At 53.4% G+C, this 11,163-nt stretch overlaps 1 protein-coding gene across 1 annotated transcript in view; it reads left to right on the forward strand.

Moving 5' to 3' along the window:
- Ccdc69 (coiled-coil domain containing 69) overlaps positions 1–11,163 on the forward strand; it is a 41,017-nt gene that overhangs the window by 1,956 nt on the left and 27,898 nt on the right. The window contains exons 4-6 of the mRNA XM_033761761.1: positions 3,704–3,858; positions 3,946–4,005; positions 10,372–10,498. Coding sequence (XP_033617652.1) covers positions 3,704–3,858; positions 3,946–4,005; positions 10,372–10,498 — 342 coding nt within the window. The remainder of the gene's footprint in view (positions 1–3,703; positions 3,859–3,945; positions 4,006–10,371; positions 10,499–11,163) is intronic.

The raw sequence follows: 11,163 nt of genomic DNA on the forward strand, positions 1-11,163 counted from the left end.
CCCAGGGCCGCAGGGCTGGAGGCGCCTCGTCGCTGTAGTGTGCCAGTGCCGCCAGCAGGGGGCAGCCGCGACCCGATTTGGACTTCCCGTTGCCAGGCGCCCGCGGGCCAAGGGTTCAGAACCTGCAATCCCAGCTTAATGGGAACTCTCCAGATATTTAAGAGCGGGCATTTAGTTTACTCTGTAGGAGTGTGCATGTGTGCTTTACGGATTGAGCCAAGGGCCTTCCCACTAAGCTACATCTCCAGCTTTTTTTTTTTTTTAACTTTGAGACTGGATCTGGCTCAACTGCCCAGACTAGGCTCAAGTTTGTGATCCTCCTGCCTCAGCCTCCCTGAATGCTGACATTACAAGCCTGCTCCACCACACCCAGCTTAATTTACACTTTTATGAAAGACTCTGAGCTAAAAATGGATCTGCAGAACAGATGTACCCCAAGACACCGCAGTGGGTAACTCCGCTGAACTTGAACCGGAAAATGAGATGCCAGGGCTAAGTCCTCATTCTTGGGTCCTCGGTTTGCCTGAGGTCCCGGAGACACAGGGGTCTCCCTGACTTCTGGGCCCCCTCACAGTCTTTCTGCCCGGGTCCGGTTGTGAGGGACCCGATTCCCTGGCTGGGCGGGCCTGCAAGGGGAGGCCCACGGGGCGGGAGGTCGCCAGGGCCCAAGGGCAGGGGGGGCAGGGTTATTTTTAGCCGCCCCCCCCCCGCGCTCCTCGAAGCCTTATTTAGACATCAGGCGGCAGGGCGAGCTGGAGGAGGGAGGCCGCGGCTCTTCTAACAACTGCTGCCCTGCCGCCGGCACCTCTCCGGGCAGCCGCTCTAAATAGCAGCCGGCTGGCCTGGCTCCGTCCCGCTCCTCAGGCTGCGTTCTTGGGGCCTGGCGCTGTGGGATCTAGGCTGGCCTCAGAGCCGGCCCCCTGAGCAGATGCCCCTCAAAGCCTGGCTGCCTCCCGTCCTGAAGAGCGCATTTTCCTGAGCAGACTGTGGTCTTCACCCGCGGCTGAGCCATCCTGCTTGTCACCCAGTCTTCGCTGGGGCTCACTCCATGCCCAGCACGACAGTGTGGGGCGGGGGACACAACCCAAGAATTAAGTAGCGACCACGGATCCCGCGAACACCTGTTTTATTGAGACGGTCTCAGCATGCAGTTCAGGCTGCTGTTGAGCTCACTGTGTAACCCAAGCTGGCCTCAAACTTGGGGTGGTCTTCCCGCCTCAGTCTCCCAAGTGCTGAGGTGACAGTTGTGCACCACCACACCTAGCCCTAAAAAGGCTATTTTAAAAGAAAAATCATTGAGATATAATCAATATGCAAAACTGCACTTCAGTTAATGTACACAATTTGATAAATGTCACATGCCTGCACCCAGAGACCATCGTCACAACCGAGGCAACAGGCACATTCATCCCCTGTAAGCTGCCTTGTGCCTCTTTGTTCTGTTTTTGCTGTTTATGTTGATTATGTTTGTTATAGTAAGAACAATGAACTAGAGATCTTCCCTCTTAGTAAGATTTTAAGTGCATAATTAGCTATGAATAACCATAGGCTCTTGAACTTGTTCATCCTGTATAACAGAAACCTTATGCCCACCCAGAAGCAAATCCTCCCTTCCCCTTCCCAGTAATACATTCCATTTTCCACTTCTGTGAGCTTGACTTTGTTTCCCTTTACTGGGGATGGAACCCAGGACTTTCACACTAAGCCACAATCCTAGCCTTTTTTTTTTTTTTAAGTTTTTTATTTCAATAGAGGGATTCACCAAGTCACTAAGTTATCCAGGCTCCAACTTGAGATCCTCCTGCCTCAGCCTTCCAGAGTCCCGGGGTTACAGGAGTGTGTCACCACCCCTCATATAGTCACAACTGGTTTGTTTCACTCAGCATAATGTCCTCCAGGTTTACTGATGTTGTGGCAAATGGCAGGATTTCCTCTCTTTTTTAGAGCTTTATAATATTCTACTGTGTGATGTATACACAGCATTTTATCTTCATTCATCTGTCAACAGACATTTAGGTTGTTTTCATCTCTTTGCTATTATGAATGGTACTTTGCTGAACCTGCGAAAGCAACTATCTCAGTTGTCTCACAAAATACCCAGCAGAACTGCTGGTTCGTGGAGAAATTCTACTTTTAGGGCCAGGGATTCAGCTCAGTGGTTCCACCACCTGCCTCACAAGTGCAAGGTCCCGAGTTCCATCCGGGTACAAAAACAAAGAAAGAAATGCTGCTTTTAAATTTGTGGAGCCTGAAGAATGACACGCTCCCGAATCCCAGCCTGGCTCCCTGGAGGAAGAGCCCCGGCCTCTGATAAAGGGTGGTGGCGGTGGTGACTCCTCCTGTCCCAGTCACGTGGGCCTGTGTGTCCATCCCCTTGGGGTCCCCCCCGCCGCAGACCCGTCAACACTGCTGACCGGCGTCGCCCCTGCTTGCACACCTTCCACAAGGGGCACTCACTCCCTGCCAAGCTGGGCCCTGGCTGGCCAGGAAGTTCCCCATCCTCTGGAGCAGCAGGACCCCAACTCCTCCTTCTGCAGGCAGCCTGAACCCCATCCTCATCCTGGAACAGGAAGCAAGAGGGGCAACTGCTGCCTTGGAGACCAGATGTCCCGCCCCCTTCCAGGCTGAGCTTGGGGGTTCCCCCAGCGACCCCAGCTCCCAGGGTCCCACAGATCTCTCAGCTGCTGCTTTAAGAAGCTCCACGGGGCCTGGTCCCTGCTACTGTCCCTGGATCCAGTCCAGGGCCCTGATTTAAAAGTATTGCAATGTTTTTGAAAAACAAACATGTGTTGTAACCCGAAGCCCTGGTAACCACAGCTCTGCTGTCTGCTCAGGCTGACCGTGGAGGAAACCGCTCCCACCTACCCACAGCACTGCCTGTGAGCCGTAGTCACTGTATTACACCGGCCCGCGGCGCCACCAGGCAGCTCAGCTGTGCAGCGGCCACCTTCCCGGGACATTGACCCTGGGCTGCAGCGTCTGATCGCTGCATCGTGCTCCCTGCACAATAAAGTCACAAAGACCTGGTGTCCAGGCCCCGCAGGCCCAACTATCCGCATCCTCCTCCCTGCCCCCGCTGCTCACCCAGCACTCCAGCCACAGGGTGCACCGGCCCCAGGATGTCTCAGCCCTGGCCGGGAGAAGCTCTTCCCACACTGTCCACAAGAGCCCCTGCTTGATCTGCAGAGCCCAGCCAGATGTCACCTCAGTGAGGCCACCTGACCCTGACCCTCACTGCCCGGCAGGGCCAGCCCTGCTTCTGTGGTGTTTACCCTGCGACCCAAGGCACAGCTACGGGGGCAGATGTGACTCAGCAGCCTCCAAATGACGTGTTTAACTTGCATGGTGATTGTGTGTGCAAAAGAAAGGAGAAAGGGAGAAAGCGCTATCTTGCATGTATAAGGATCTCCAGCGGGGTGTGATCCTGGTATTGAGGAGGCTGAAGCAGGAGGATCACAGTGAGTTTGAGGCCAGCCTGGGCCACAGAATGAGTTCAAAGCCAATCTGAATCACATACTGAGACCCTGCCTCCAAAACAAAACAAACAGAGCTTTCCTACTCCATTTGAAAAACTGGAGGATCAGGGCAGCGCAGACACACATTTCTCCCACACCACACAGCACCCAGGCTCCACCCATCCGAGGTGGGCAGTGACACCCGCGTGTGCCACCCTGCACCAGGCCGGCCCTCTTCCCGTTTACAGACGGCCCCACCTGGCAGGCGTTTGGGTGTCAAGCTGCAGACCCAGCCCACGTGCCGTGTGTCCTGGGCTCCCCCGTTTAGGAATATTTGTGCCTCCTCGTCCCTAGAAACCCCTCAGATGTCCCAGGAAGCCCAACATGTTGGCAAAGAGCCATGGTGAGCTCAGTCGTGCGTTCCCTTCCTCACTCCCAGACGCAGCCGGCCTCGTCCTCCACACTCCTCCCCTGCTCTCCCTCCCCACAGTTACGAAGGATGGGCGAGGTGCCTGCAGGCCGGGGAAGGGCGGTTCTCTCAGACGCGAGGGTGAGCTCCTCATTTTGCAAATCAAAGAATGAGGTGGAGCCAGGCACAGTGTGCAGTGGCGCACACCTGTGATCCTAGCCCCTTGGAGGCTGAGGCAGGAAGACCACAAGTTCCAGCCCACTCTGAGCATCTTAGAGACATAATGAGACTCTGCCTCAAAATGAAAACTAAGAAGGGCTGGGGTGTAATGGTGGTGGACGGCTCTGGGTCTCAACTCCAGCACCACGGCAGGGGAAGAAAGGAGGTGCAAGAGCTAGGACTCCCGCTGCCCAAGGACAGAGTTCTGCTGTTTGGAACTGAACGGAACCAAGGGGCAGTGCTGGGTCCTCTGAGAAGACTTGGAGGAGGCAGGAGGGAGGGCCCAGCTGAGGCGCAGCCCGTGGCACTGCAAGCTGCTCCTCAGAGAATGAAATGCACGCAGCTCCAGCACAGAGGCGCAGGGAGGGCCCTGGCCTGCTGCCGGCCCAGGGGCGGGATGGCTCCCAGCCAGGGAACTGTCCCCACCTCGTCCCCGGGGTGGGGGCCCCAGCCAAGCACCTCTGGGACTCCCCACTGCCCAGGACCAACTGTCCCTCCCTTCTGTGCCCCTCTGAGGGCTGGAGAGGCCTGTGAGACACAGCGGCACACCTGGGCATCGTGGGCAGATGCCAGGCACACACCTGGTTCCCAAAGCTGCAAGGTGTTTGGGGCCGAGAGCGGGCCTTCAGGAGGCTTCCCAAGAGTTACTGACCTGTGCATTGCTGGCCCACACTCTGACCCCGACACAGCCCTGTCCACGGCAGCTCCTTTAGAGCAGCTGCCAGGCCCTGGGCTGCTTGGGGAGCAGGCTCTAGGTTTCTCCCGGGGGGGCTTCCTGGGGGCCCTATTGTGCCCGCCCACCCTGCAGAGCCCAACTCGGGATCTGTGGGGGCTCCAGCTAAGCTGTGGGGACAGAGAAAGTTCAGTGGGGTGGTTGACATGATCAACAACTCTCAGAAGAGAAAATAGGGAGGCCATGGGACATGGCAAAACTGTAATCCCACCACTCAGGAGGCTGAGGCAGGAGGATCACTGGGAGTTCTAGGCCAGCCTGGGATGCATAGTGAGGCTCTGTTTCAAAAAAAAAGAAAAGAAAAAGGAAAAAAGAAAGAAAGAAATTAGGCAGTGAATTTGGCCACTTCTCCCACAGGAATCCCACATCCCAAAGCACAGCTCTCCTGGGAAAATTGACAGGCGGGAAGCTTCTTGCTAATCACCCTGACTTGGACTGAACCCTCCTTTCCCAGGCTCCCCTGCATTCAGCTCCAGGGCTCAGTCTGATCCCCTGGCGATGGGTTCCCTGGTGGGATTTCACTGTGAAGATCCCCAGGTCCCCAGGTCTCAGTGGGGAGGTCGGAGGCCAGGCCACTGCACTTTGGCCTGCAGGCCCTGTTCCTGCCCTGCCCCTGAGGGAGGCTCTCCCATCGGATTTGCCTGCACTTCCTTCCTGTGAGGAAGCCGTGGAACCACCTTTCCGTGGAAGGGCGGGACACCCAGGAGCCTCTCTTAGCAGGGCCGTGTTTCCCACGTCCCTAATTCTAATCAAACCCAATAGGACAACCCTTGGCGGCGGGCCTATGTGCTCTCTGCTAGGGACAGGGGCTGAAGCCGCTCTGCTGTCTACACCTCCTGCGACCCGGCTTGGAAGTCGTTGATCAGGAGGGGCAGGAGGCTGGGGAAGCTCTCCAGAGACCAAGGCTTCCTACTCAAAATGAACAGGAGAGGAAAGAGCCATAAAAGGGGATCCTCTCCTAGGAGAGGTTTCCTGGGGCCCCTGGGGATCACCAGCTACCCCTAAATGAGGACGAGGCCAGAGAAACCTCAGCGTTCTGTCACACAGGAAGAGAGGACAGCGGTGCAGGAAGGGACCTGCGGTCTCCTGAGAGCGGGTGGGCGGGATGGTGGGGACGGAGGAACAGGCCCCTGGCTCTCCGTCCACGTCCAGCAGGGAGGACAGAGCACATAAACAGGCCTGCCTCCGGGGAAGCTGCCGTCTGTGCTGGGGAGACTTTCTGGCAGAGAGCACTAAGCTGCTCTTGGACAGACAAGGAGACTCGTAACCCCCAGAAATGGACTGGGAAGAAAATCACTCTGGGCTGAGGACGCGTTTGGGGAACCACTTCGCGCAATCAGAAGGATTCGCGGAGAAGAAAGCCTCCCTGGAGATGTGCACAAGGCCCCGTGGCATGGGTTGTCCGGGTCCCTGAGCTGCCCAGTGCCTGTGTCAGACTTGTTCGGTCTGAGCAGAGCGTCCGTGTTTCCTGGAAGGTGCCCAGGATACACCCTACACCCTTCCTTCCCATCTTTCCCCTAGGAACCTAGCCCCTCAGGGCCGGTCCTTTACACAAGCTAACACAGCACAGGGCGCTCCCGGCCATCTCCCGGCCTGCACACACTCTCCTGCCCCGACTCTGCCCTCCCTGTGGTAATTAGGTCTGCTTCCCCTCCTCCCCCTGGACACAGGAAGGTAGAACGTGGTTTCCCACTGCTGTGAAGGCTGAGCACGGGCTGCCCAGTCCCCTAAAGGGAAATCACTCGAAGAGGGTTGTGTTACCCAGTGTTCTGAGTTGCAAACAACAGGAGCGGCGTCACACTCCATCCCAGCCAAGATTCGTCACCCTCTGGCCCAGTGCTCCTCGAGGAAGGCCTCCTTGACCCTCCCCATCCGTCCTGGCCCCTTTGTACCTTTTGCACAGCCTTAGCCTCGTAACTTGCTTTGCATGGTTTCCTTTTTCTTTTTCTTATGCGTAAGTCTGATGTCACAAACATGGATGATAACCAAGTCAAGGACAAGGACTGATTTTTGGCTTGTACCTTCTCTGTGCCTCACCCACACCAGGGGCAACCGTCACAGTGTGCTTGGGACTTGGGACTCTCAGTGCTAGAAATGAGGAAACCCCGACACACCAGGATGAGTTAGTCACCCCGTTGCCCAAGGAGTGGGCACATAGTAGTTAGGACCTGACTGCTGATTGCTGATGACCGAAGGTGTGGCTGCTGTTTACCAATAAGTCTGATTCTCTCGCCTTCCTTCCAGATGGACCTTGTATTGCTCCACTCTCTTGAAGTTGGCCATGACTGCGACTCACTTTGACTGCAGCTCGCTTTGGCCCACGAAATGTGTGTGGACTGAACGTGTGTTGCTTCTGAGTAGGAGCGTTGAAGACCCCACCCGACGTCCCCTGCATGACCCCAGTAAACAGGAAGGGACCCTGCTGAGGCAGACACACGACGGGATGGTGACTGTCACTCCCTGCCCTGCCGGACCTGTGGTGTGAGCGACAGCCTGGCTTCTCTCATGTTAAGTCCTTGAGATTTTTAGGGTTTTTGTTACTGCAGCAAAACCTCACCTAACCTGGCTTGCACAGTGACCATCAAGAGTCTCCACTGGCAACTTTCTCAAACAAAAACAAGAAAACCCTTGGGTTTAACTCAGCCAGAAACATCCAAGGATGTATAACAGGCAGCAGTGGAAGGGTGGGAAGCTGGAACCTGCTTCCCAGGAGACTCGGAGAGGCTGGAAGCAAGAGCTCCCGAGATGTGAGGATCCAGAGCAGAACTTGCCACCCCGTTGCTGCCAACCAGGGCAAGTCAATTGATTTCATGGTTGGCATTAAAATTTGAGATCCATTTTAGAACATTCAGCTCTTCAGAGTGGGAAAATGACAGAAACAACTGGCCGAGGCTCACAACACTGCCCATGACTCCCTCCTGCAGCTTGCTGCCCCACCATCTGTGGGCTTTGCATGGCTCTCCCTCCTCATAGATCTATCTAAATCCCCAGCCCCATCTCTCTTCTACTTTGCTCTCTTTCTCAACAGCCATCCTCCATTTCTTTGAGACTTACTCATAGTTTGGTGGTGAGCAACTAATCACAACTTCAGGCATGGTTTCATTTTGAGGTTTTGCTATTTTTTGAGACAGGGTCTTGCTGTGTAGTTTAGCCTGGTCTTGAACTCACCACGTAGCCCAGGCTGACCTCAAACTCACTGCAATCCTCTTGCCTCGGCCTCCTGAGTGAGTACTGGGATTATAGGCGTGCACTGCCACACCCATCTCCATGTATGGTTTTGAAGCATACTTAGTGGTAGGGACATAAACTAGTGCAACCACTGTGGAAATCAGCCCTCGCAGAGCTTCCTCAGAAAACTAACAACAGAAGGTCCATTTGACCCAGACATTCCCCTTGCAGTCGCCCTCCCCCCGAAGTCCAAGTCGCCCCATTACGGGGAGGCATGCATACCCATGTTCAGAGCGGCACAATTTTCAATAGCGAGGTCTTGGGGTCAGTGTACGTGTCCTTCCACAGGCGAGTGGATGAGGAGAACGTGGCACTGATACACGGTGGGTGCAGCCGTACGCTGCCATAAAGAAGATAAACGTGAGGCGTTCCCAGGCAAACGAACGCAATTGGAGGGTGCAATGGGTTTCTGGTTTTGTTTTTCTACTTAATGTAATGTTGAGTGAAAGCCCTCAGATACACAAGCTCAAATAGTGTGTGGTTTCTCTTGTATAAGAAAAAATACATACATATGTATTTTACATATAAATACATATCTATACATGCAAAATATATATATATGTAAAATATATATGTGTGTGTGTGTGTGTGTGTATATATATATATATATATAGAGAGAGAGAGAGAGAGAGAGAGAGAGAGAGAGTAAAACAGAACAGAGATAGGAGGGCTGGGGATTTAGCTCAGTGGTTCCACCACCTGCTTCGAAAGCACAAGGACCCAAGTCTGATCCCCAGTACAAAAATATGTGCAAAATAGAAGAGAGATAAATAGGAGGTAGGGTGTGATGGATTAACTGTTGTTCAGTTTGGAATGTCCAGCTGAACTGAGTTAGTGTGGTCGGCGTGGAAGAACCACCTGAGGGTTGTTGTCAACAGGCCATAAAAAGAGAACTGGAGGGGAAAATCAGGGGCTGCTGTTTTTCCAGGAGCTTGCTGTGCTTGATTTTCCTGATTTGACTTGGCTGAAGCTCAGGCCCTCACTGTCACTGTCTCGGAAGCTCTAATCCTCACTGTGATCATCTCTTCCTGGCTCCAGTGCAGAACCCTCAGCCTCCTGGTACGGATCCTTCACCCAACTGGCGTAGATTTTCTGTCTTCCACCGCTGGCCTTGGGGCCTTCCAGGTGCAGGTCCTCAATACGGACAAGCATGGGACATTGCCATGGGCTCCAGGCCTCTGGCTGGACTCGAGGAGGACATCGCCTGGACTTGAGGCCTTCACCTGGGCTGTGCGGGACACTACTGTGGGGTCCAGGCTCTCGGCTGGATTCTTTGGGCCTCTAGTTCATGGCTAATCTCGGGCACTCCTCTGCAATTGACTTTTTAGGTAAATATCATAAAATAATCCTTTAAAATACGTGTCCCGTATTAAATGTATTCCCTTGCCAAAACCCTGACTACAACATAGGGAGAAGTTAAAATACTTTCCTCAACTACAAATTCCATTATTTAAAAAAATATTTCAATATATTTGCTAATCGGTTTCATTTATGCTATCAGTTTCTTAGTTTGTTGAAAAGAAAGTTCTGTGTATTATCTGTTTCTTTTTTGTAAAAATCTTTTTGGTTTATATCTTGTACTCTGAGTAGCAACTTTGAAGATAATGATACACAGTGTAATAACTGTTATTCTCCTATTTGGTAATGAAATTTTATTTTTCTTAGAAATAAACCATACTTTAAAAACCCCTTTCTGTTTTAATAGTTTCTTATTATAAGAATACTAAATGCATGCTCTTTCTAAATATAAGAGAATAAAGAACATCTTTACAAATCCAAAATGTAATCAGGGTAACCATCACTACTAACACTTTTTTTGGCATCCTAGTATTGAAAATCTAACCCAGGGGTTCTCTACCACTGAGCTACAAGTTCAGTCCCACTTTTCTTGAGAGGGTCTCACCAAGTGCCTGGGCTGGCCTCAAACTTGCGACCCTCCTGTCTCTGTCTGAGTGCTAGAATTAGGGGGTGCACTACCACACCCTGCTCTGATACTCTCTCTGACAGTAAAAATAAATGTTACATTTTTTCAACATTTAAAAGAATCCATCTTCAGCCGGATGAGTTCGGGACAGCTTGAACTACATAGTGAGATCCTGTTTAAAAAAAAAAAAAAAAAAAAACAAACCCATATCCTCAGGATTTTTAGGGTGCACGCCCTCCCCTTGCCGCTGTTTTGACCCAGAGAACTGCTTGTGAGCCTACTGCACACTGAGCTACACCCCCTCTACTTTTTGTGGCTGTATCCTAATTTATTTAACCAAGCTTCTTTCCTTGGATATTTAGGCTGCTTGGGGTTGCTTGTTTGTTTTGTTTTAAATTCCCAGCACTGCCTCAATAAGCCTAACTAAACCTCCCACGTGGCCTCTGGGCACTTCCTGCACCGCGTTTCTCCGACCTGAGCCTGAGCCAGAAGCCCCGAGAGCCTTCAAACCCCACACCCCGCCGGGAGCGGTAGGTGAGGGGTGGGGCCTGATAATTTGCCTTACTAACCGTGGCCGGGCGGGGGCTGCTGCTGCAGAGCCACGCTTTGCAAACCACCATGCCGTGCTGTTCTGAGAACCCAGGGTCGGTCACCTGTTTCCTCCGTTTGCTCTTCTAGAACCACCTGCGGTTGGTTTTACGCTGGGTGGAAGGCGAAGGTCTTGCGAGACCGTGTATTCTTTCCCGTCCTGGACTCTTAAATCCCTCTCATCATTACATCTGTCAGGAGTTTGGTCGCCTGACTCCAGTTCTCTAAAGTACGCAGAGACGTGCAGGCACACGGACTTTTTAGAACTAGTACACCACCCCCACTGCCACTCCCAGAACCGCAGCCAGGGGCAAGACGACGGTCCGTAGGAGTTCCTTTCTGGGCGAGGACTGACCTCAGCTTGTGTTTGCGGGGAACAGGCTCAAAGCTGAGGTTCGGGGAAGTTCTCTCTGGGCCGGGAGCTCACTGGCCTTGTCGTGTTAGACAGATCACTTTACAAAATCCTACCTCAGTGGCAAGGACCCAGCGAGAGCTAGGACTAGGATGAGCAGCCGGGCAGAGCCGCCTCGGTGAGCGGAGGGGCCGTGCTCCCCGCAGGTCCCCGCCCGGCCCCAGGCACCTCGACTTGCAGCCTCGGGGCCACGTC

This window comes from Fukomys damarensis, unplaced genomic scaffold (genome assembly GCF_012274545.1).
Source record: "Fukomys damarensis isolate Sample0158 unplaced genomic scaffold, DMR_v1.0_HiC HiC_scaffold_9, whole genome shotgun sequence".
Classification (NCBI taxonomy): Eukaryota; Metazoa; Chordata; class Mammalia; order Rodentia; family Bathyergidae; genus Fukomys; species Fukomys damarensis.